The 25,387-nt window shown below is 46.2% G+C and overlaps 1 protein-coding gene across 1 annotated transcript in view; it reads right to left on the reverse strand.

Moving 5' to 3' along the window:
• LOC146200577 (uncharacterized) overlaps nt 1-25,387 on the reverse strand; it is a 63,048-nt gene that overhangs the window by 21,538 nt on the left and 16,123 nt on the right. The window contains exons 3-5 of the mRNA XM_084592963.1: nt 23,159-23,301; nt 10,758-10,863; nt 6,611-6,762 (exon numbers count right to left, since the gene is read on the reverse strand). Of these exons, the coding sequence (XP_084449089.1) occupies nt 6,611-6,762; nt 10,758-10,863; nt 23,159-23,301 (401 nt within the window). The remainder of the gene's footprint in view (nt 1-6,610; nt 6,763-10,757; nt 10,864-23,158; nt 23,302-25,387) is intronic.

Here is a 25,387-nt window from a genome sequence, read left to right on the forward strand (position 1 = left end):
GTATAGGCTGTAGGCGGCACCTCATGTGCTTGACGAGAAGAGCGGGAGTCAGGCCGTGGCTATGCGCCGCGCAAGGCGACGGCGTGAGATGGGGCCCTGTTTTTAAGCAGATGGTATGACGTCACATAGCGCGCAGCGCCCCTGGTGAGAGGAGCGGGAGTCAGGCCGCGGCCGTGGCTATGAACGCCACATAATTGATACACAAGACCAGCACATCGGTCTCCGCATTTATACCGACGCCACCCTATATCATGACGATGACACCGGCATCACGTTTGCAACCACTGCTTACTACCAAGAGGGTTCACAGCTGCACGCCACTAGCCACAGTGGTCGCAGGTACTGGTCCGCAACTGAACTCGAATTAACAGCCATCGACGAGGCCCTTCAACACTGCACCAAAGGAACAGATCGTTTCATCCACATCTACACCGACAGTCAAGAGGCTATAAAAACCCTGAAAGCCCGTTCTTACAAGACCTCGGTACAACACAGCATCAAAGAGCGCTGCCGATACCTGCGAGAGACCTCACAAGTCTCGGTACGAATACATTGGACACCTGGACATCACGCACAAGGAACTGGGAACAGAATGGCCCACGAGGCCGCTGGCGCGCAGCTAGAGGAAGACCGCCTGCATAGCCTTGATGTGGGCCCGTCCAACTCGGACCACCCTTACTGTTCTCCCGTCTCCTTCATCATACCGGACTCTGTCATCACGCGGCTTAAACATGAGCGGAGGGGTTTGTTGCGGGACCTTGTTCCCGGTATTAATCCTTCGATCCCTTCCGGCCTCTCTCGTCCAGCCCAAGTTCTAACTCACAAGGCGCGAGCCGGTGCAGCGTACACACCGGACATCCTGAGTCAATGGCGCCGAACCAAGATCAGCTGCCCCAACTGCCCTGCTGACTCCGTTGACCTGCAGCACTTGGTCTGGACCTGTCCTGGCACGGCTGGCCTCCGCGCACGCTACACATCTGCTCACCACATTCAGAGCTACGAAGACTGGACAGCCCCCAATACCAACGCCAAGCGCAAGCTTAGTGCCCTGCTAGACTTCATGTCGGAGTCTGGCGCCCTCAACCTCACCTAACCCACCCCCTTCCCCTCTAGGCCTCAGGTCATCCTCATGAATAAAGGTTTATGAATGAATGAATGCGCCGCGCAAGGCGACGGCGTGAGATGGGCCCCGTTTTTACACAGATGGTATGACGTCACGCAGCGAGGTCACGTGAAAGGTCAAGCGTGGCTATGCGGCTGCGGCATGGCACGGGCTGAGGTGGTAGCTAAAGTAGTATTGCTTCGCAATAAAAGTTGCAATGTCTGTCACGCTTGTTTTGTGGACAGCTTAACCGCGCTTAAATGGACTGAGATGAGAGTGGAAGCAGAAAGAGTGAAAGCAGTGCCGTAGTGGAGGGCTCCAGAGTATTTTCAACCACGGGGGGTCATTAACGTGCGCTGATATCGCGCAGCACACGGACGCCTCTTCGTTACGCTTCCATCGAAGCTTAATTAGAACCAGTTAAGTGGTTTACAGGAAAGGAACGACACCGTATCTGTGAATTGAGGAAAAGGAACAAGATGGTGTATTGAAAAAAAAAAGCTGGCTATGAATTAGCAATGGTTAACCTTATTTGAATTACCAAAGCAACGGCTGAATCTTTTGCTTGCTACATTATTCCCCTGTCACGTCCTATCAGTGTAAGGTGCTGCATTATTGGGTACACTTAAGCTCATCCTTTAAAGGTATGACGCGAGAGCGTAACGTACCATCCCATGTATAAAGTCACGCTTCAGCCAAGCCGTATTGACACGTGACGACCACAGTGGTAGGCGCCTTGCGCGGGCGGAGGCACTGGCCCGTCACTATGGGAACAAACACGGAATCTTCTACGTGGACGCCTCCGGCCCTCATCACGGGGGTGGTACAAGAACGCAGTCGTCCAATAAAACGTAATGGGGAATGACCTAACGGGTGGATGACCTAACGTTCTGAGCTGAAGACATAACACATGCGGAAGAGGCTGCCACCCCGTTAGTCGCAGACTAGGATTCGCGAGTCATCGTCACCGACCTGAGAGTGACCTGGACAATATTAAACAGGGGTACGCTACTCTCTTTGTGCACCGCATCCTTCAAAACAGTGACTACGTCGGGGCCCCCGAGTCTCGAACGATTGTATGGGCTCCAGCTCACATGGGCCTCGAAAGAAATGAAACGGCTGACGCTGCCGCCCACGCACTCACTCTCCGGGCAACGCTTCAGACCCTATTGATATAGATCCAGAACCCAATCGGGCCCTCGCTTTTCGAGAAATTATTGAGTTATTATAAATCGGCCATGCATTTATTCCGAGCCTTGCAAGCGCTATACAAAGGTGGAAGAATGCACACTCCTCCGTTTTTACACCAAAACGCTGCTGTGCCCGGCAGTTTTAAAACACTTTGATCCTGCCTGTACAGGAAAGTGCCCGCACTGTGCGGAGAAGTCTTCGGACATCTTCCACATGGTGTGGGCATCAAGCAGATAAATGAAGGGGAAATGAGGGTGCTCGTTATAATACATGAAGGAAAGAGGCCAACAGTCGGCGAGGTCAAGGAAAGCATTGGGGATTGTATTTTATGTATTTTTTGTAATTTTTACTTGGATAATCACAGAAATTAGTATTGTGTTCTGCTTAGGGGAAAGATAATTAAACACCAAATAGAAGAAAAAACAACGTGACGACGGTGGGGACCGAACCCACGACCTCCGAATATCGCGTCCGGTGCTCTTCCAACTGAGCTACATCGGCCGCTGTTCCCCCTGCTACTTTCTTGGGTATTACTGTTGTCTGTATACGAACCTTGAGAGTGTTCACCAGCGCCACCCTCAACCATAGCGGCGGACGTAGAACGTCCTGTGTTACCGCCAGCGTCACGTAGAACGTGATCAAGAGCGAGGGCGAAAGCTGTGCTAGAATTATCTTTCCCCTAAGCAGACTACAATACTAATTTCTGTGACTATCCAAGTAAAAATTACAAAAAATACATAAAATACAATCCCAATGCTTTCCTTGACCTCGTCGACTGTTGGCTTCTTTCCTTCATGGTGTGGGCATGTCAGTCAACCCCGAACCTCACCCCCAAACCCAACCCCACCCGGGAGGACTGGGAGGCAGCCCTGCTCGGCTGCTCCGATCTGGCAAGCCAGAAGGCCCTGGTCCACCGAGCTCAAACCGCAGCGGTCGCCAATGGACTCTTGTAATGAGGAGCCCACCTAGTGATTGCGAGACGTTGCCCTGGCTACCTCAAGCTTCTTCCCTGCAATAGTTTCACACACACACACACACACACACACACACACACACACACACACACACACACACACACACACACACACACACACACACACACACACACACACACACACACACACACACACACACACACACACACACACACACACACACACACACACACACACACACACACACACACACACACACACACACACACACACACACACACACACACACACACACACCACCGGGGTGGCGCAGTGGTTACGGCGCTCGACTACTGTTCCCAAGGACGCGGGATCGAATCCCGGCCTCGGCGGCCGCTTTTCGATGGAGGCGAAAAGCAAGGTGCCCGTGTTCTGCGCGATGTCACTGCACGTTAAAGAAACCTAGGTGGTCGAAATTTCCGGAGTCCTCCACTACGGCGTCTCTCATAGCCTGAGTTGATTTGGGACATGGAGGAAGGAAACAACTTAGGAGAGGCCGTTGCCATTCCCAGTGCATTGGAGAAAGGGTGGCGGAAGTGACGTCAAAATTTAGGGTTAGCCAAGTCGGACCATTAGCAACGGCGACGCTGTTGCTATGAAAACTCGGGCTACTAGCAACAGCGTTGCTAAGGGCCCTAGGTACGTGAGCGTCGCGGAGAAAGAGAATGCGGAGGGTAAAGGAGGAGGAGAGACGTTGCAGCGGCCGGTCGCGGCGCGGTCGCGCCGGCTTCAAAAAGATGACGTCAGGGCTTCTTCTAAGTTCTTACCTTCCTCCATGATTTGGGACGTTAAACCTCTCACACACACACACACACACACACACACACACACACACACACACACACACACACACACACACACACACACACACACACACACACACACACACACACACACACACACACACACACACACACACACACACACACACACACACACACACACACACACACACACACACACACACACACACACACACACACACACACACACACACACACACCAAGCCGTATGGACGTGCCTGCGCGTCGTAGGGGTAACAAGAATGCAATCGCTTCCTGCAGGCTGATTCTAATATCGCCCTCCCATATGAAAGGAGCTCCTGCCCGTGGCACCGCACACTAGCCTACAATCACTACTATCATCCTCATGCAGCCAAGCCTTTCGGTCAGAAATGACCAAAATGTTTGCGCATGATTGGGTCGGCCAGTAACAGTTAATGTGCAACTTTTATGTGGCACAGAGAAGCAGTAGCGAAACACTGGCCGCGAAGGCGATAAAGCAATCAAGGCAGGACAGCTTTCAGTCTACGTTTTGTCCTTGAATGATTTCTAGAGACGGACTATATGTAAAATTTGAGCAATGAAAGCAGGCGAATGTAGCCGTTTCATGACACATTTAGGAGCAATGCTAATCGCGCTACATTTGTTGGGCGAGCCGACCACTCATGTACTGTTTGCTGCTTTAGCGGCTACTGCGGAAGTTCCCACACCTCCACACGGGTTTCGTTTTCAAGAATCCATTATCCATTTGGATTCATTTACTCTACTCTGCCCTAGGCTATCTTTGTAGGGTCCGGGGCATTCAAGCGTCCACTACCAGACAATCAGATTTCAGCATTGCCTACATGACTCAACCACCGGTTGGCTGGTATGTGTGAGGAGCGGCGATGACTGTTGTCGACGGCGGGAGCTCTTATCCTGCAATTGCTTTGTCTGGCCGCTATCTGCGTTTGTTTGATGCTGCCGTCATGCTGACATCCAGAAAGATAAAAATTACAATTGATACTTATGGAATAGCGACTTTACACTATGTCCCATCCAGACCTCAGTAAATGTTATTTTTATTTTGCAGCCCATTTGTAGTCGCAAGATTTGCTTACTTGAAGAAATAGCTGATGTTTCCATGACCATATTCCCATTTATTATTGGCAGCAAAAGCTTAAGAGATGCGCGTTTTAAATATATGATATTGTAGCACTGTTTCACTAAATAATAAGTTGACAACCAACTTATTAGGCATCGTTGTCTTCAAGTGGGACATGTTATTTCCTACTTTTGTAAACCTGAGGTGACTGCATCTAAATTGTTTTTCTTTTCCAGGCGGCCTCTCGTAAACATTTGCCACAAGAATATCATTCCCTTGTTGCCCAAAAGCCGCCGTTGTTGCAATGGTATTGTTTTTCCTGTCTCTCCTCTACAAGCACAGTGTTCGGATCTCACACGAAAGGCTGCTAAGGCGCAACACGTTTTGTTGGGGCTTGAAATTCAGAGGCTGCTTGTCTTCGCCCAATTGAGAGTTGCAACTGGAACAGCGTAGAGCGACACACACGCATACCACCACTGTTAATTTTTTATCTTGTGCTAATCATCTCATTTGGTTGGTATTTGCTTGTCAATTCGAACAATAGAGTACATAAAATGATTTTACTAGCCGCGGCACCTCTTAGCAGCTGAACTGCGGCAGACTGAAATGAAAAGATCGGGGAAAGGAACGAAAGAAAGGGGCGAAAAGAATGAAGAACTGGGATGGATATGTAATAAACGCAGAAAATATAAATAAAGGCGCAAAATATAGCGCATCGCTCGCATCAGCAAACCAGCTAAGACACGTTTCAGCTATTAAATCCATTTTGTGTGCCAAAGACTGCGCAACGCGTGCGCTTTCTCCGTAGAACGCCCTGGCATCCCCGCCGCTATCATCGCGTCCCCACATACCAGAGAGGAGGAGCGGCGCTGCGCGCTCCGATTTGAGGCTAGTTTTCTTGGCCGCGAAAACGATCTATAGAGCACCAAGTAAAGATGCGCAAGGGATGAAAGGACTGGTGTGGGTTAATTAGGTAATTATTTAGAGACAATTCTGTGGTTTACAGGAAAGGAAAGACTCAGTATCTCGCGAAATCTTGCTGACACATTTTGCTGACAACGCTCAGGCTTACGCATTTCTCCAGTGCAGATTATGCAGTGATTTCAGAATTTTGTTTTTCTGCCAGAACAGGTTCGTATACTGCCTGTGGGTCCTGACACGCATTCCATGATCGGCAACCGAGGAGCGTTGTTGTTTCCATCAATTACCAATTGTTCTACGTGCACTCAAAGCGCATATTCACCCCTTTGTGCTAAAGGCGGCATCGCAAGGCCGGGAAGTTCTTTCTGTTCCGCGTTCCTGCGTATCTAGCTTAGCCTACACCGACGGTTCACTCTGCAGACCAGACAGCGCGATGACAAGAGCCAACATTAAAAGAAGTCGCTAACCGTTTTTCCGCTTATCTTTCTTTGAACACAATGTGTTACACGCATATAATGACGACAGACAACAGCGTCAGTAGAATGCTTGCACTCACGCGGCGTTGTTGAGGACGGAGATGTGCCCTGACAGCCGAGCCAATGCAGGAACGCAGTGAGGGAGCGTCTGGCCAGCGCCGCTCGATGGACGGGTCGGCGGCACATGCTTGACGGTTCCGACAGACAGCGCACTAGGCCATTCTCCAGGATACTGCAAAAAGTGTACGGATTAGCCTACGTCATAATATACGGGATTTCGCTCGATGATGAGAAATCCGTCTTAATTTAACTATACAGTCTTTCATTTGGAGCTGCAAGAAATGTATTCCTCAACTTTGACCCGTAATCAAAATAACAGATAGAAAACAGAACAAACACTAATTTCTCAGCAATCCTTTTCGAAGCTGATAACCTTGAGCGCAAATTTGTTAAGAACCTCGTGTGCATCCAGCATGGTTACCATGCTTTGCCATCAAAGACTGATTTACATGAACAATGTGCTCTACACAGGAAAATAAAATAAATTTTATGCATGACAACAGCCTTCCCACTAACTCTCACTGTAGAACGAACGTATTGATCGTATCAATCTTGCTTCTGACAATGCTTAAGTCAGCACACCACCTGGCAGCTGAATGAATGGCCGCCTGAAGCATGGGCCAAAAGACGCGAGTTCAGTCCTGGCTGCGGTGGTCGTTTTTCGATGGAGCCGAAAAGCGTGACGTCGGTGTACTGTGTGATGGCGGCGCACGTTACATAACCCCTGGAATCAAAATTTCTGGAGTCCTCCACTAACGGCGTCTCTCATAGCAAAGGTCTTTTTGGGACGTTGAAGCTTCTAAATGAAACCATACCTGAATTGCGGACATCAAATCAAGAAGCGCTTGATAATCTCGGGCTAAAACGCCCTCCTATATGCGGGGATAGAGGAAAGTTTGCCATGAGAAATAGAATATTTTAGCGACATGTTCTACGAAAGGGCAGTTTGGTTTAATATCAGGCTTAGAAATGGAACGCCGCAGCTAGGTAGGCCACCGAACCCCTCCGTGAAGGTGTTTCTGAGAAGGCCAAAAATTGCATTGCGAAGTTACTGCGAATGTTTTCGCAAAACGTTTTTTTTTTTTTTTTTAAATTCCTGAGGGCATCAATAACTTCGTATTTAGCCTGATCCGCGTACGTTAGCGGTCAAAAAGAAAACAAAAAATGGCATATATAAAAGAGGCAATAGAAAACACGGCATATATGCATTTTTCAGCTTGAGACATTTACCTTTGGAGGTAAAGGTTTTGACGCTGCTCGCACCAGAATTATAATCCAGTTCATGTTCTCCAATATTCGACGAACTTGCTTGTGGTCACACTCAGCAGTGCAGGACGTAGAGCGCTGATTAATTAAATGTCCTTTATTTCGAGAGGAAGGCACAAGACTACTATGGAGGGAAGGGGTAAAAACATTAGTACTTCGATACTTCAGTCATTGTACTACCCAATTTTTTATGACTCGATGCTATCAAAAGGTCCTAGTCGGCAGCCCTAACCCGCACTATTCAGGACACTTTGAGTTCCATATGTAGCGAATTAGAGTTGATTATTGGCACCTACGAGAAGCGCAGTATGGTAGTCAGCTTGATGTAGCGCAGTTTGTACAGGTCTTCGCTCTCGGTGGAGAAGGCCATCATCGTCATCATCAGCTGTGCTATTCACTGCAAGTCAATGGCCTCTGCCATATTCCTCCCAATAACATGGTCCTTTGCTAATGGCATCTACGTCACCCCAGAATTTGTCTTAACCTCATCCACCAACCAATATTCTGCCGCCCCCTGCTAAGGTTGCCTTCCCTTGCGATGCCTTGCAATTTGGTATCTTTATTGACATCGGTGATCCTTCCTTCGCAATGCATGTTATGCCCGTACCCATGGAGGAAATGATTTCCGCTAATAGGGCCACTGTCCAGGGTATGACATTTTAAGCAAAGGAGAGGTACCGGAGATAGTCTGTGCAAAATGCGACAGCGATACGCGCCGCAAAGCAGCAAAAATACAAATCAAAGAAATCTGCCTCCCCTTCGGGAAACCAGCTTCCCATTTCTCTACGCTGGCCCGTCGAGCCGCAAGGCTGACGTCGGACTAGAAAACGACGCCCATTGGTCTGCCTCGCTGGCTTGTCGGGTGAAGGATGGGCGTACACCACTAATTGTGTCCACCGCTCGCTGCTGCGCGCTTTTCCCTCGCCACGGCCGGACTGAATGCAGTAAATGCAGCGGCGCGCACACCCTCGCTCGTTTCGTTTTCGGGCACGCAGAGTGCCACGCCCCACCTCCTACCAAACGCGGAGGAGGAAGGAAAATTTGGCTCGCGGAGACTAGACGACCGGGCAGGAGAGTGAAAAATATTTGCGAGAAAACGGGAGGAGCAACTCGCGGGATGACCTGCAAATAATGATTGATGACCTAGACAGGAAAAGTAGAAAGGTAGGCTTGAAAATCAATATGCAGAAGACTAAGGTAATCTTCAACAGCCTCGAGAAGGAACAGTAGTTTACATTAGGTAGCGAAGTACTGGAAGTAGTACGCGAATATGTCTACTTAGGACAGGTAGTAACCGCAGATCCGGACCATGAAAAGGAAATAACAAGAAGAATAAGATTGGAATGGAGCGCATTTGGCGAGCACTCGCAGATTATGAGTAGGAGCTTACCGGTATCGCTAAAGAGGAAAGTATACTACAGTTACATTTTACCTGTACTCACCTATGGGGCTGAAACGTGGAGGCTAACCAAGAGAGTTCTACTTAAGTTGAGGACAACCCAGAGGGCTATGGAACGAAAAATGGTAGGGTTAACCTTAAGAGATAGGAAGCGTGCAGAGTGGGTCAGAGAAATAACTCAAGTTACCGACATTCTAGTGGAAATCAAGAAGAAGAAATGGGCATGGGCAGGACATGTAGGGCGAAGAGAGGATAACCGATGGTCGCTTAGGGTAACAAACTGGATTCCAAGGGAAGAAAAGCGTAGCAGGGGGCGGCAGAAACTTAGGTGGGCGGATGAGATTAAGAAGTTCGCAGGGGTCAAGTGGATGCAGCTAGCACAGAACCGGGTTAAGTGGAGAAATATGGGAGAGGTCTTCGCCCTGCAGTGGGTATAGTCAGGCTGATGATGATGATGATGATGATGGGAGGAGAGAAACACGACAGAATCGGGTGATTTCGATGGCTGTAACTGCGTTATTAGTTACTCTTTTAGAAAACATTTTCGGCCTTGCGTTCTGGGGGTGAAGCGTCACAGTCACAGGGGAAGAAAATATTTTCGACCGGAAGGTGTACAGTGGCCCTTTAACGGTCAGAGCTGCTCGTCCAAAGGCACTTCTTACGAGCTCCCGAAGAGGTCTAGTTAATTGCGTTGATGCTACTACATGCAAATTCTGGCTGCATTTCTCCTTGATTCTCTTTCGTTGACTATATTGCTCTATGGTCCTTTTTCTGAATTTATTACGTTCAGAGGGCAGGGTTAAGAGACTTTCTTGTATGCAAGGACTTCAAAACAATGTTGCTGTCGTCTCAAATTTAGGTCGCCTAATGTCTAAAACGCATTCATTACTTGCTTGTGAACCGAATTAAGATTGAATTTCTTGTCGAGATCTTTAGTGAGACGAAAGTGGTACAAAGTGTCGTGAACAGAAGGCCGCATGACAGGTACCCCACTAATGCTGAGCAGGTCCTCCGCCGCTAAAAATTGTAAAATTATGGCGGCTGTTACGAAATGCAGCTATGGCTGCATTTACTGATACTGGTTGTCGTGAATGTGTATGTTATGACAAATGGCATATAAATTTCATGCCATGTCTGGTCATCTGAGTAATTATAGTTCAGTCATGAGCCATAGTTACATTGAATGAGTTAGATCGGAGATCCATTGTAAATGAATATGGAGTCCATAACTTGTGTAAGTCGAAGTCACGACTATGACTGGTCCGCAGCCATGACTCTCAAAATTAGTAGGTTACGACATGCTAGGAGCTTCTAAAGAGCAGACAAGGCACAATACGAAAGCTTTCGCATTTCTCCAGTGCAGATCTATGGGATGCTCTGAACATTCTTGAAAGAATGTCGACATTGGAGCGTATTGTTCTCGACAGGTGGTCGACAAGAGCTGTCAAGGGCGCGCCGCCATGGCGGCATGCCGCTGAGGTTGCCGCGGATGCGATCCTTACCTGCAGGCAGACGGCCTCTCCTTGCTGTCGTGGAACGTGTGCAGCACTTTCACCGCGCAACGCCTGATGACCTCCAAAGGGCTGCAGTCGCCCTCGACCACGAAGCCTGTAGGCAGACACCCACGACGTTTGAGCACAGGACCAGGGTTGTTGAGCGGAAGGGAAAAATCATTGCTCTTCGCGACTTGTTTTTCTCGTTGCATCTTTCCGAATCAAAGGGACTTGGCTAAAGATTACATCAACATATCTGCGATGCTTAGTTTTGCCAAGGCGCGTATCACTGGATATTTCTTCTGGGGAGTGGACTGGTCATTTTGATTTCTAGCTCACAGCAGAGGCATGTTCATGACGGTGAAGTATAACTTTATCACGCGACGAGGGTTCTCGTTAAGTGTGAAAGGAAAACATGAAGCCATCCAGCACAGAGCACCTAGGAGGCAACGCGTTCGAAATAACAATACCAATACCTACTTATTGCTCTTTTTCATTGTGAACAATTTTATTCATTTCAATTTATGACGTGTGCTCTGTAATTTATTACCAGCAAGCATATTTGAACATTGAGCCTAGAGCTAGGAAATGTGCAATCTGTCTGGCCTATTGTTCAAAGATTTTTATGACGATCAATTACTACTATCCGGCGTTCGACTACGCTTGGAAAACATTAGTACGGAAGAGAAAAACAGAGTCAAAAGTTGACGCAACACGCTCTTTCAGCTCTTGAGCAAACATTTTCCACCACTTTCTTCGCGAGGTTCGCAATTCGCGACGAACAGAGCGTTTCTTGTACAAGAACGAAACATCATTTCCACTTATTCTATAGAACCATAAGAGAAGGAATAATTAGTGTTCGCGGGACTTAAATAATTTTTCGTTCAGGTTTCACTGCGTTCTAGTCTTCACTATATTTTACTGCGCTGGTAATCGATGCCGCAGCTCGTGGGGCTCGAAGCCATCTAACTTTCCGTGCAAAGAGTCCGTCAGAATGAGATTCTACAGCGTGAACAAAACTCGCAGCTTCCGTTGAATGCGTGCAGGTTGGACTTCAAAAGGAGTATGGTGTGGGTGCATGGTCTGTCCATGCAGCTGTGTGATAAAAGTTTAAGTTGCGTTGCGATATTGGAAGCCTTAGTATAAAATAATGTAGCAATCGTATTTTCTTGAGCATGACAACGTATCTTTACAACACAGTAGTGCAGCTCCAAGAAGCTGAAATTTACCAAGGAAGTTTTTACTGCCTGTATTCATTACTTATTCACATTTTCTCTGCATTTCTTTACAAACTACCCATCGCAAAATTAAGAGCTAAAAGAGCGCAAAATGCTAGTAGTGAGAAAAGCACTGTACGTACCACATTATTAATAAAATTATTATTTGTTTGCACTAAGTAAAATCTACACTTACACATATTGTTTGATGTTTGCAGTTCCAACTTTAGTTCAATTCCAAGCCTGGTTGTCGTTGCAGCTACTGAAACAATTGTTTGAAGAAATGAATGCATACCCCGTCATAAAAATGCGAAATTAGGAAAAGGTAGCAGACCTCGGAAAAATCAAAACAACCAAATTCAGGTCAGGGAGGAGAAACGAAGTGGCGTCCGTGTACTGTGCGATGTCAGCGCACGTTAAAGATCCCCAGGTGGTCGAAATTACTCCGTAGCCCTCCACTACGGCTCCTCTTTCTCTCTTTCCACTTTCATTGCCACCTTCCTTCCCTTACGGCGCGGTTCGGGTGTCCACAGAGCAAGTGTGACAGTTACTGCGCCTTTCCCTGCCTGTGAACCAATTTAACTTTATTTAATGTGGCTGCCATTGCAAAATATCGCAGAACACAACTATAACGTTTGCCCCTGTCCACGTCATAGCAGCTAATTTATATCTTGTTTTTTTTTTTGTCTCTTCAGTGCATTTGGCTACGTCACTGAAGTAGGAATAAAGTTTTTAGTACTCTAGTTATTTCCACCTTTTCTACATGGTTTCGCAAATAGCAATGACGCGACCAAACAACATGATAAAATGAGGACAGAAGACGCGGACGCGCAAATAGCCGATTCTTCTTACGTACTTAAAGCAGATCGCCTACCTCTGAGCATGACATCTTCCATTCCTATTGTTCTTTACTTTTTACGCGAAAATTTTGTAAATTCCGCGTACGTTCCCTGTGTTATGACGTATCTGTCGTAAGACGCTAGCGTTAAGAGCTCAGAATTTCTTTTCTTTTTTTTTTCTTTCGCGCAAGTGCGCTGTATTCATTTCATTTTTCCTGTATTTTATTTGTTCTTTTCACTTCACTTCACTTTTCCTTAAAGACCTCCCGGTATTACATAAGGGGCGGAGTTACAGATATATATACCGGGTGTCCCAGCTAACTTGAACCAAGGGGTACAAAATAATATATTTGAGGTAGGTCAGTGAAACCAATTGCATACAACTATCAGCCTGTTCGCGCACTACAGGCAATTTTTTATTTTGCAATTACTTAATTAGCTAATTACGTTAATTTCTCTAATTTATTAAATATCGACTTTAGACCAAAAATGTGAATTGGAAAGTTGTAGAGCACCTTCGGAAACCCCCATTTCATTAATTGCGATAAAGAAAGTCTCACGTGTATCTTTCTTTCCGGGCTCAGAAGAAAGCCCGCGAAATGCAAATAATACCACGTGACTAGTGCATTTGTGCGCCGCGATTGTGGTGCTCTCAGTCGCGGTTTGAGCGAACGAAATTAGCTGCGTCCGTGTCTTCTTGGCCCCGTTAAAGCGGCAGGCCGATATGCCTGCGATGGCTTCTTCGCCCGCGTCAGACAGCCGGCCCACGTGACGGTGCAGTAGCAGCGAGAGCGGCGAGCCGACACCACGGAGATTCTAACGAGGCCTCCTTCTCTCCCATCAGCGGACGTCACGACAAACGGATGAGCGATAAGGTATCAGCCACTGAATCTGTGCATACAGGCTTGGGTAAAGGGGCGAGATGACATCATGTGACTAGACTAACATTAGCGCTGCACCTTCATTTGCCGGTTCTTTATCGCCATCCGCCTGCCGTGATGTAGGCTGCTGCGGTGCGCTCGAGCTCGCTGGAACCATCAAGGTATATGTACAATGGTAGCGAAGGCTGGGCCCAAAAACGGTCCAGCGCGACAGCAGCACAGCCAAGGTCAATGTACAACTGGTCGCGCAACTCGGAAGAAAACGCGTGCAGCTGCCTACTGCCAGCGGCATCAACTCGATGATGAGGGCTCCTGCGAACTGTGAGGCAAATTACTAACGCACAGAAAATAAGATCTGCCAGAACTCCAAGGAACTAGAAAGTAAACATAATATTCGCGCTCAGGAATGAATGCAGTTTTTGTTTCTTGCGTAAGAAAAAACGTGTCACATTTTTAATAATTTTGTAACTTGTTTCTAACGGCCTCTCTCGGCCACTTATTATCCGCTGCGTAGTTGCCCAAAGCTCAGATATGGCTGAGACCAAAGCGTTTCATCCGCGGAATGGTTGCGTCGTCGGCCCCGGTTCAACGTTCATCGTTGCGTGCTGCGTACAGAGTGGGTTATCTGTAACAAACAGTCAGTATTTCATTCTGCTGGTTTTGGTAGAGCTTTACTGCAAGGCGAAGACTGTCTGTGCTCGATGAGAAACTGATTGCCGCTGCATGTGCGCATTTCCTGACGATGGGACAGTGCTGCGTCACAGCTCGGCGGCTCGGCTCGGCCTCCCAGGCACGTCGCAAAAGTGGTGGCTTGTTTTACGGATACACGTCTGCATGAGCGGCGTATCGCTGCATGTTTTAATCGAACGGTGAAGGTGAGATTTTATTGCCCCCAAGACGCGCGCCGCATTGATCTAAGCCTTCCGTTCCGCTCCCTTTGCTGCGTGTTTTGCTTACTGCGTCGTATTACCGCACCAACGTTCGGTGAACGTGCTTTAGCTGTTATTACAGTGATTTTCCTATTGTCAATGGGATGCTTAACATGTTAAATTCTGAAGTTGTAAATTTGTAACCTCACATTGACTCCTTTTCGTGGCAAATGAAGCGCGAGTAAAATATGGGAATCATGAACAGGGCGAGATTTATTGGAGCGAAGCTATATCTAGATATTTTCACTTCTCAGACGCATTAACTTCTAAATACTAGCAATCCCAATTTGAATTGCTTACCGAAGGTCTTACAGGTTGGCGTTCTAGCGCTAGCGTTAGTTATTTCGTTCGTTTGTTTTTGTTGTTTTTTGACGTTGATATGTACTTTGTTAGCAAGATCTTTCACCCTTTTATAATCTCACCGCGTCTCGTTTGGAGACCTACGCTCAGGAAATTTTGTTATCACGAGGATTTCATGAAGACCGTGACGAATGAGCGGTGGTCGCTCTCCTACACTTAGAGATTTCATTGTCGTGAAGCGTCTATAAGTAATCGTGAATTAATAAAGCCTGGCATTCTATGCAGCACAGCTTCACTCATTTATGCCCTTAGTGAAATGCCTCAAGCCATGTGGTTCTATCCATGTGCTTGCCGAATTCACTTGAAGGCCCTTGTTCACAAACGTGCCCGAAGAAATAAGCCCCAGAATGCGTTTACATGACGCGCGACGAAAGACTAGGCTAACGACGACGGAGGCAGAACGATGCTATGATAAGGTGGTTAAAGATGCCGTGACATTTCAGTTAACGTAAAACTTGACAGTAGAAATCCATGTCAAGTAAAGTTGGCTGAACAGTTACGGTGTCCATTTTTCTGCCTTATCCGAGCATCGTTCTGCCTCCGTCGTTGTTTGCCTTGTTTTCCGTTCATAAGTAAAAAGACAATCAAATTCCCAGCCAAAAGTACGTTGCTGTGACGTCACAAGCAACGTCACGTGTTTATTGTGCCTCACAGTTCGCAGGGGGCACTGGGAAACTAAAGCCTCGCTCAGAGTCGACACGTAGGCCTCTATGGGAGTTACGCTACCATTTGTTCTTCTACCATGGCACAGCCACTTTGGGGGGGCCAAAACACTTAGATAATGAAATTCAAAAGCACAAATAAAAACGCTATAAAACAACATAAAGAAATACACATTTTAATTCCACGTTTTATAAAATAGGTAAACTATTTCAGCAAAATATTACTCCCCATTTTTAATTTTTTGCAACGTTCTTGTTACGCCCCCTGTTGATGAGTGTGCGGTGCATTTGCAGCTTGACTTTGCAGGCCTTGTTTCGGCACCCAGCCACAGTGGCCGCGGGAGCTCACGAAGCGGTTTCTTATCGCCAGTCTCGAAATGCCCCTTTTGCGAAGTTTTCGTCGTCCTTGCGCGTCGCGTCTCTGTCACCGTTTTGTAAAATTTGCACCCCGCCGCACCGCTGCGGCAGTTTTCTCGGTTTTTGTCGTTTCCTTCGACGTGCGGCCAGTGCGAAGTCTTTTTCCGTCTTTGCACGCTTCGCGCTGTTCTTTTGAAGCGCTTAGCGCTTTATTTCAAGATGAGCTTGCGGCGTGTGAAGAAACGATGCGCCGTGGCACATTGCGACAGCATGGACAGTGGCGAGTGGCGTCGGTGTCAAGCTACACCGCTTCCCGCTGGACTTTCACAGGTGAGCTGTTGTCAGTGTCGTCTGCTACAAGGCGTCTGCTCTAAGTATGCTCCGAATGCTTTCGTTGGGCTGTTTCTTCTGTTTCTGTTTGTTTGGGCTTCTGTTTCTGTAACCAGTTCGTGCGCACGTGGCTTCATTTTTTCGGTGATATTTATGTAATACACTACAGGGCACACACTTTAAGTGCTGAGCTGTGCGAAGGAGGCCCCCCAGGCCCACCATTTGTCTGATTTATGGTGAGTTTCATGCAGCCGGCTATCACCAGCGTTAACTTGATACCGGGCTCTCAGGAGCAACCACGCGCATGCCACTGACCGGAAGGCCAATTTAAAACCAATTGTGCTGCCTGACAAGTCTGAGCACAACACTGTATAGTTTTCCAACACCGCGAAGCCAATTTGACCCTCGCAACTGGTAGTATCAAAATTCAGCCACGTGTATATGCGCGGCCTTGAGGGTGCTTTAACTGAATTCACTCAGGAGTTACTGCCTGTCTTCTTATTGCTATCCTGCATATGCATGACCGTTAGGGTAACTTTAAACGCACTTCATTCTCGTCAATCTTAACCATAGAAAAGTATAGCTACCCGCATGCCATGAGGACGAGCGTACGTAACCGCACTCTTAGGCGCTGAGAGCTTGGGGTGAGCATTTACTACCATAGTTCAGATATAATGGAAATATAATGTACTGCAGTTAGCATTGACAGGAATAATGACGCATTGGCGTTTGGAGTATGCAGTATTCCTTACGGCGCAATTGTGAATAACGTGCACGTTGCATCACGTCCAGGTGCCGAGCGTGAGCGTGGGTGCTACCACAACGTCAGCCTGGAGAAGACACCATGGCAGCTGCGAGACTTGCGGGTTTTTTTTTCAAGCACTTCGAACCGTCTGCGTATCTGTCGTCAAAAAAGCTGCGACCCGTGTTGATGCGCCTACTTATGTCATGTCATGTTTGCCTCAATTGAAGCAGCACTGTCTTCTATGCTTTTCAATTTCCTACCTGGCAACGTTCGTGGAACTGCAGGGCTTTTTTCTATCCGCACTGTGACCATTAAGATGAATAGCCAGCTTAAAGAAACTACTGCTTGAGCTGCCTGTGACGTGTATTTTTTGTTGGTGTGCTTTATCACTGTATTTGTTTGGTTGCTGTAATAAAGCATGAATATGAAAACCATACTTGCCGTACACTGTATTGCAAACTGTGCACTTGAGCCTGTGCTTTGTGCATCATACCTTGTACTCAAAAGTAGTAGCACCAGTATTTCCACAAAGGTTTCCCCTACGAATCATGCATGATTGCATTCTTAGCCAGCCAAGATAAGCTAGCGTCTGAAAGTGTTGCTGCCTTTCTATGCTGCCTTCTTTGCCAGTAACTTTCATTGGGTTCCGAATTGCACATTACCAAGGCCATAACTAGCAGGAACTCGAGCACATTTGACTGGAAAAGGTTGGTGCGCACTGAAAGGCAACCTTCATGAGATACCGGCTTGAAAAGGCGGGTTCTTTAAAAAGACCACTTTAAAATTCGCGCTAAAAACATACGTATGCGTGACGTCATTCAACGTCACTCATACGTAGTTGCCCCCCAATATGGCGGTGCCCATGAGCCGCCATTTTTTGGACCAATGGGAGCCTATGGAACCTTCGCTACCATTGTACATATACCTTGGAACCATCGCCAACATTTCTGTCTGCCGCTGCAACGGGACCAGCGGGTCACGGCCGCAGCTGTGTGTGTGTGTGTGTGCGTGTGCGTGTGCGTGTGCGTGTGCGTGTGCGTGTGTGTGTGTGTGTGTGTGTGTGTGTGTGTGTGTGTGTGTGTGTGTGTGTGTGTGTGTGTGTGTGTGTGTGTGTGTGTGTGTGTGTGTGTGTGTGTGTGTGTGTGTGAATTTTTATGACTTCAGGAAGTGACGATGGGCTCTTGAAAGCGACGACTTCGTGGGTTCCAGTCCACAATTTCTCAGGGAAAAAAAGACTATGAAAAAGCTTTTGTGCGAGCAATAAGGCAAGTTATCTGAAACGGACGCGCAGCGCGATCAGATACGTGAGAGCTATGCCCAGTGCAAGGTGTCTTATTGAGTGAACCGTTTAGAATTTCCTACCGCAAACAAAGGCTGACAATGCAGCGACAAAGTAAGAGGCCTTCAAGGCTGTAATGTTGCTGTAATAGAAGAAACATTTGGTTTGGTTAGTACGGGGACATGATGAATAAATTGGCAGGGGTATGCACGATGCATGAAACGGGTGGCACATATTTGAATTGATTCGAGAGCGTATCTGAAGTGGCTTCTAGGTGGCACTGACGTACTGAAGTTTTTTTACCCGAAACGTATATGAGGACATCAGCGTAGACCTGCAGAGAGGCTTAGATGCGCATGAACAGTCCTGGTACACGTTAATAAAATGTAGGTTGTTAGCAGCATGTAAATAATTTGTTGAAAGAGACAAGCATTTTTGTTTTAGCTGTAACATTCAAATAATTATGTGGTACCTGGGGAAATATTAGCTGCACCCAAAAGTCTATAGAAAAGCCACCGACACATTCGATGGAGAAAAGAAAAAAATCGGGCGTGAAACACGGAGAGTGTTGCAATTTAGGTCGGATCACACCATGCTAATCCCACTTTCTTCCGAAGCGCCAGCAAAGAAAGGGACGGACATTATTTGATTGCGACAAACCACGCTAATCAGGTGTAATGCAATCGTTCGAACATTTAAACAAATGTCACCTGTCAAAGCAGAGTAACGGAGACATGAAAAGTGAGCAACACAACTCGTCAAAAGACGAACTCAATAGATGCCCTAGCAATTGTTGATGACAAAAAAGCATCGCCTGAGAAATGTACGGACGCCGAGACGCACGTACACAAAGCACAAACATCGACTTTCACCTGAGAGACCAATTATGTGTAGATAAATTCTGCTTCCCTCCGCCTTTCCATATTAAGTTGTAATCATTTTCTTATCTCTTTCAAATATGACTCTATAATAATCTTTTTCGTCCCAGTAAAATGCGCTCTGTTGATAGCTACTTTATTTTGCTATTTCTGAGCTTTGAGCTGCCTGTTATGGTGTCATCGCTTGTAAGGAACCAAAGTAAGAATTCCAAAGGACGATTATTTTATAGAAGACGAAATACGTGCAGCCAAAAATTATGGCTGGGAGCAGAAAACCCACCTGCGGGCAATTTTAGAGCATATTTCTTCACAACAGGGCCGCAGCATCTGAAACTTTGGAAAGCGCTGTACCTTTAGGATTAGTTAGAAACGCTTAGGCGATCAAGTGTGCTCAAACTGGTGTTATTGTCTTTAATTTAATCACATATCCTCTCTATGTTGCGCCTCAGACGACTACTTATCCGTCGCCTCAATGTCTCTATGCGTTTAATGGCAATGACGTTGGGGCTAAAGCATTGAAAAGCGTTTTGCATTAGTAGCAAAGAAATCTGAGTTCGAACGAATTCATGAGCATTTTTTCGCACGCATTAGCGATATTAAGTACATCCTAAATAGCATTGGTATTTTCTGTTACAATACTGGCCCTCTTCAAACAAAAGAATGCCGTAGCAGTCAAATTCCCGACGTGATGACGAAAGACAAAAACTTAGTAATTTCGCGCGAACGGAAAGATGGCATTCGGTTTGTGTGGTGGCAAAACGACAGCTAAATAAAATCCCGCGTTGTTGTTGTGCAGATTGGTTTACTTTCAGCGCATTTGAAGAATAGTGCTTTCTCAAAAGTGCGCTTTTGCATTTGCGGCGTGCATGGCTCTAAGTTTGTTTGCAAGCAACTTTGTAAGGAAGCATTATGGTTTCAAGCATCAAGAACTAAATATGTTTGTATGGTTGCAGTGGGTGCAAACACGCAATCGTTTTGAACTGAATTTATGTGATCCTTTTACAAATTCCAAATACTTTGTCTTTAGCATCATCATCAATCAGACTAATTCCATTTATGATACATTCATCTTCAATATGCCTCCAGTTACCCATCACCAAGCCTGGCGTGTATGGTGTAGTTGGGTCACGTCCTGAGTAATTATTATTCAACACAACTATTAAATTTCGATTCGCACGTAGAGCATGTGTTGTTGTGTTAGGTCATTCCTGGAGAGGCCAATAGTGTCCATTGGTGATTTAAAACCATCCAGGTTGGTGACTTCTCAGAAGCCATTGTGGTTGACAGCGCTCACACACACGGACAGAGTACAAAAAACTGAAGTGACGGCGACAACTTCAACTTTATTCCAGAACCGTCGAAACACATATATACACAAAGATAGCCAAAGAGTGAACCTCGAGCAGCTGTCTCATGCAATAGAAGGCAACGGGAACAGCTGCTTGGAAATGTTCTTCACAGCAAAAACACACAAGGTCGGGTGTCCTCTGCGCCTTATTGTTTCGTAGCCAAATGCCTGGCAGAAAGGCTTTGCTAAGTATTTGCAAGGCAACCTGACAAATGCTTACCAAGAGTGATCCCTTTCTGGTAAAGAATACGGAAGAAGTCACTCGGTCCTTGAATGGGAATACAAACAAAGCCTACTGCGCCTTTTCTACAGATCTAAAAGGCTTTTATTTTAACTTTTACCTCACGATGACCTCATGAAATGCATTTCTGAAGCTATCGATAAGCATGAAGCCGTATCCTTCCTGAATGAGCGTGACCTCTCTGTGCATGGTTTCTTTGAATTACTCTGTGTGTCTAAGATCAACGTTTTGCACAATTTAATGGTTCACGCTTCTTCCAAAAGCAAGAGATCTGCAACGAATCATGCATTGCTCCCGGGCTCAGAGGACTGCGTATGAGAGAACTATCAGGAACCGCGTCGAACACTCACTCATTGAAAACTTTCCGCTTCTTAGGCGATTTCTTAGTATTTTCAAACCGTGACTACGAAGCCTTTTTCCAAGAAGCGCCTCAAGTATTGAGTGTTCCGTTCTCTTACTGGAACCAAGAATCATCTGTACGCCAAATCATGTGTTCTGGGCATTTGAAGAAACATCACCCAGTCTGCCCTTATTAACGCCATGAACAAGTCATGCGAGCATAAGCTGCCAGAAAGTTTCTCAAACCAAGTATGCAGGCTAACGCAATCAGGGTCTCCACTGCTGCCGAAAAAGAGCTAAAATGTACTAAGCCCGAAAAAAGTGACCCGCTGGCTGAGGCGTGCGGGCAATAGGAGAAAGATGCGGTTATTCCTTGCATGTTTAAAATTTCACACAACCTTACGAAGTTTAGAATGAAAACAGGGGTAGACGTCTTTTCTGCCTCCTAGCGCCTATCGCAAGGCGTTTTTTACTCTATCCCTTTGTCCTTCTGTTCCTTTTGATCCCTTTGTCTTGCCGCAAGGTATATACCGGACAAACGTACCGATGCATGAAAGAAAGGCTGACGGAGCATAACAATGACTTATCAGGTATATCACTCAATAATCTGCCAGCCCATTCTCAGAACAGTGACCCAAAAAAGTCGTGCCCCAAATGTAAAAACAAACAAACAAACCCAGTGTTTAATGCACCGGAATAAGCTGGCACGTGAAAGAGTGAAAACTGTCAAGATTTCTGAGGTTCAAGGGTGAATCTGTAAGCACACCTTCCGTTTCACTCGCAGAAAAAGGAGTTGCCTATCTTTCTTGATTTTGTTTACCTAGCCCGGGTTTTACCGACGTGTTAAATCTTTCACTTTATCGCCAATTCCCCCTCCTACCCCTCCCCTTTCCAACCCTTCTTGTATTTTAGCTTTTAGCTGTCATGCATTTTTTTTTATTTCATACGGGGATAATTTACCTTTCCCTTTCGTTTTTATTCACTTCATCTTCATTCTTCAGCTATGTTAATTGTTGGTTTCATCTTTGCTGCTCATTCTCACTTCCTTCTTTTTTACCAGTTTAGTTATTTAGTTCTCTTCATCTTCCTCATTTAGCTGTGTGAATTGCCTTCACCATTTTTCGCCCATTTTTGTTTTTTTACGCAATCTCTATTTTGTTTTCATTGCGTATATCTTTATTGCCCTTTCTTTTATTCATCACGCTTCATCTGTTTGTATGATTTCAGTTACATATTTTCGGACCAGTTCTTAAAAATTCTTTTCGCCAAGGTACTCCAATGTTTCACTTGTCGTTGACTTGAAGATGACTTGCTTACATTCAACTCACCTTGTCAGTGTATTACCAATTCCTGTTCTATCTTTTAGATATTTAGTTTTCTTCTTTCGCACTGGTCATATACCTTTTTGTTGCCACGAGCGTCAAAACCGCAGGTAGTCGGTGCTGTTTTTGGGTATATACGCAGTGTTTCGATAGTTCCGGAAGAAAGTTGAAGATTAGCGCCTGTGACGTCGTCACTTTTGTTTTTTGCTCTATGCTTGTGTCTAAGCGCTGTCAACCACAATGGATCAGCTGCAACTACCCCGACAGCTTGTCCTATTTTCCATAGGCGCCACTAATCTGTGAGCTGAAAGCCGCACTGCTGGAAGAAAGAGTGCAACTTCCACTGCATGAGCGTTTTCATGCAGAGATTAAAACTGATTAAAAGGGAACAATGTAAAAGAGGCCCAGTCAAAAAAATAGTGACAAAGTCAAGGTGCAGCTCTGCAGGCTCCTCCAAAGCTACCAGAGCTCAAAATTGTAAAACTATCCCTGCTCGATGACTGCTAATTTTGTCATCGCCAGACAAAACGCTCTATCCTTAAATGTCCGCTAAGCTTCCTGAAAATGCTCTCAGAGATCAGTGGCCACCAAGCGGATCGCTGGATATTTACCCCGTCAAAGCGGGCAGGGGTTTCGGCGAGATAGCCTTTATTTACCTGCGATACCACCTCCTACGCGCTTACTTTTAAGCAGCTGCCGCTCCGGGTCGTTGCAGAGCTCGGCGCTAATTTGCCTGTAGAGACCCTCCATCTCCTCGACCAGCTTCTCCTCACGACAGGCCTTGGTCTCCGGCTTTGCGAGGCACGATGAGTACTCCCAGTACTGGCTGCAAGGAAGGCGCAAAGTCCGTGCACGCTCTGAATAATATTTGTGACGAGCAGCTCATGGTGCCTCTGAATACGCCACTCGCACCGTCACTACCCGGGAAAGAGGGCTTGGTAAAGAGAGGCCAAGCTTCGACAAGCCACCCATCGAGCGACCCGCATGTCCCATAAAGCGTTTGGCTATCCATCAGCACAGTGCAGAGTTTAGCGCACAAGTTGGTTTCAGCTTACATCATAGGTGAAGACAGTAAGGTATCACTGCGAGAATGTTGTGAAATTGAGATAAGCATCAGAGCCACCAAAACACAATCTCCTGTGCAGCAGATGGTATCCAGCTGCAAGAAAATTCTAATGTGGTCACAAATAAACACGTTTTAAAAAAATCACTGCATTCATGAAACTTTCGAAATGAATTACAAAGAATGTTTTGGTTTGTTTTGCATTTTAACGTCCCGAAGCAACTCAGGCTGTAAGAGACGCCGTAGTGGAGGACTCCGGAAATTTCACCTGGGATTCTTCAACGTGCACTGACATCGCACAACACACAGACGCCACTCCATTTTGCTTCCATTGAAACGCAGCCGCCGGAGGTCGAGATCCAACCCGGTTATTCTGGCACCACATAGTCGGGCACCTTAAGCACTGCACCACCACGGCGGGGCAAAAAATGTTTTGTAACAAACATAAAAATACTTGCGTGTTTTTATTTATTTATTTTTATTTATATACTTATGTTAACCCTCTATATGAGGGTTAACGTAAATATGGAGGGGAATACATACAAATACAAGCTCAATTCTCATCGCTAAAATACACTCAATAATAAAGAATTACAGATTTGCACAGCAATCCTCCAGGAACGTCTTTACACCTATCTCAAAGTTTTCTACATCTGTTTGGTTCTCTACGTCGCTTAGCACTTAACCAATGGTGCGATGCAAGGACACGAAAACATGGGAAGAAAAAGGATAGTTCATTTCAGATTTCTACTGCACAGGCAAAAATGGGTAGCGATACACATCAGTATGTGTAACAACAGGTTGCAATACTTTACTGTGATTTTGTTTGTGGGCAACGCTTCAGAAGCGGTGCATAGTCAACATCATCATCATCATCATCATCAGCCTGACTATACCCAGTGCAGGGCGTAGGCCTCTTCCATATTTATCCAATTAACCCGGTTCTGTGCTAGCTGCGTCCACTTGACCCCTGCGAACTTCTTAACGTCATCCGCCCACCTGACTTTTTGCCGCCCCTGCTGCGCTTTCCTTCCCTTGGAATCCAGTTTGTTACGCTAAGCGACCATCGGTTATCCTCTATTCGCACTACATGTCCTGCCCGCGCCCATTTCTTCTTTTTGATTTCACTGTAATGTCAGTAACTTGAGTTATTTCTCTAATCCACTCTGCACGTTTCCTATATCTTAGCGTTATCTCTACCATTTTTCTTTCCATAGCCCTCTTTGCTGTCTTCAACTTAAGTAGAACACTCATTGTTAGACTCCACGTTTAGCCCCATAGGTAAGTGTCAGGTAAGATGCGACTATTGTATATATTCCTCTTGAGTTATACCGGTAAGCTGCTAGTCATAATCTGGGAGTGCTTGCGAAATGCGCTCCATCCCAGACTTATTCTTCTTGCTATTTCCCTTTCATAGTCCGGATCTGCGGTTACTACCTGTCCTAAGTAGACATATTCCAGTGCTTCGCTACCTAACATAAACTACTGTGTCCTTCCCTAGGCTATTGAATATTACCTTAGTCTTCTGCATATTGATTTTCAAGCGTACTTTCCTACTTTTCCTATCTAGGTCATCAATCATTCTTTGCAAATCATCCCTTGAGGTACCTAACAAGGCAATGTCATCAGCAAATCACAGATTACTGATGTATTCTCCATCTACCCTTATTCCTAACTGCTCCCATTCCAAGTCTCTGATTACTTCTTCTAACCAAGCTGTGAATAGTATTGGAGAGATTGTGTCTCCTTGCTAAAACCTTTCTTTATAGGATATTTGTTACTTTCTTTATGCAGACCTATGGGTGCTGTGCGCCCTCTATATATATCTTCCAGCACTTTCACGTACGGC

The sequence above is a fragment of the Amblyomma maculatum genome, chromosome 2, assembly GCF_055883805.1.
Source record: "Amblyomma maculatum isolate TAMU_Amacu chromosome 2, ASM5588380v1, whole genome shotgun sequence".
In the NCBI taxonomy this organism is placed as follows: Eukaryota; Metazoa; Arthropoda; class Arachnida; order Ixodida; family Ixodidae; genus Amblyomma; species Amblyomma maculatum.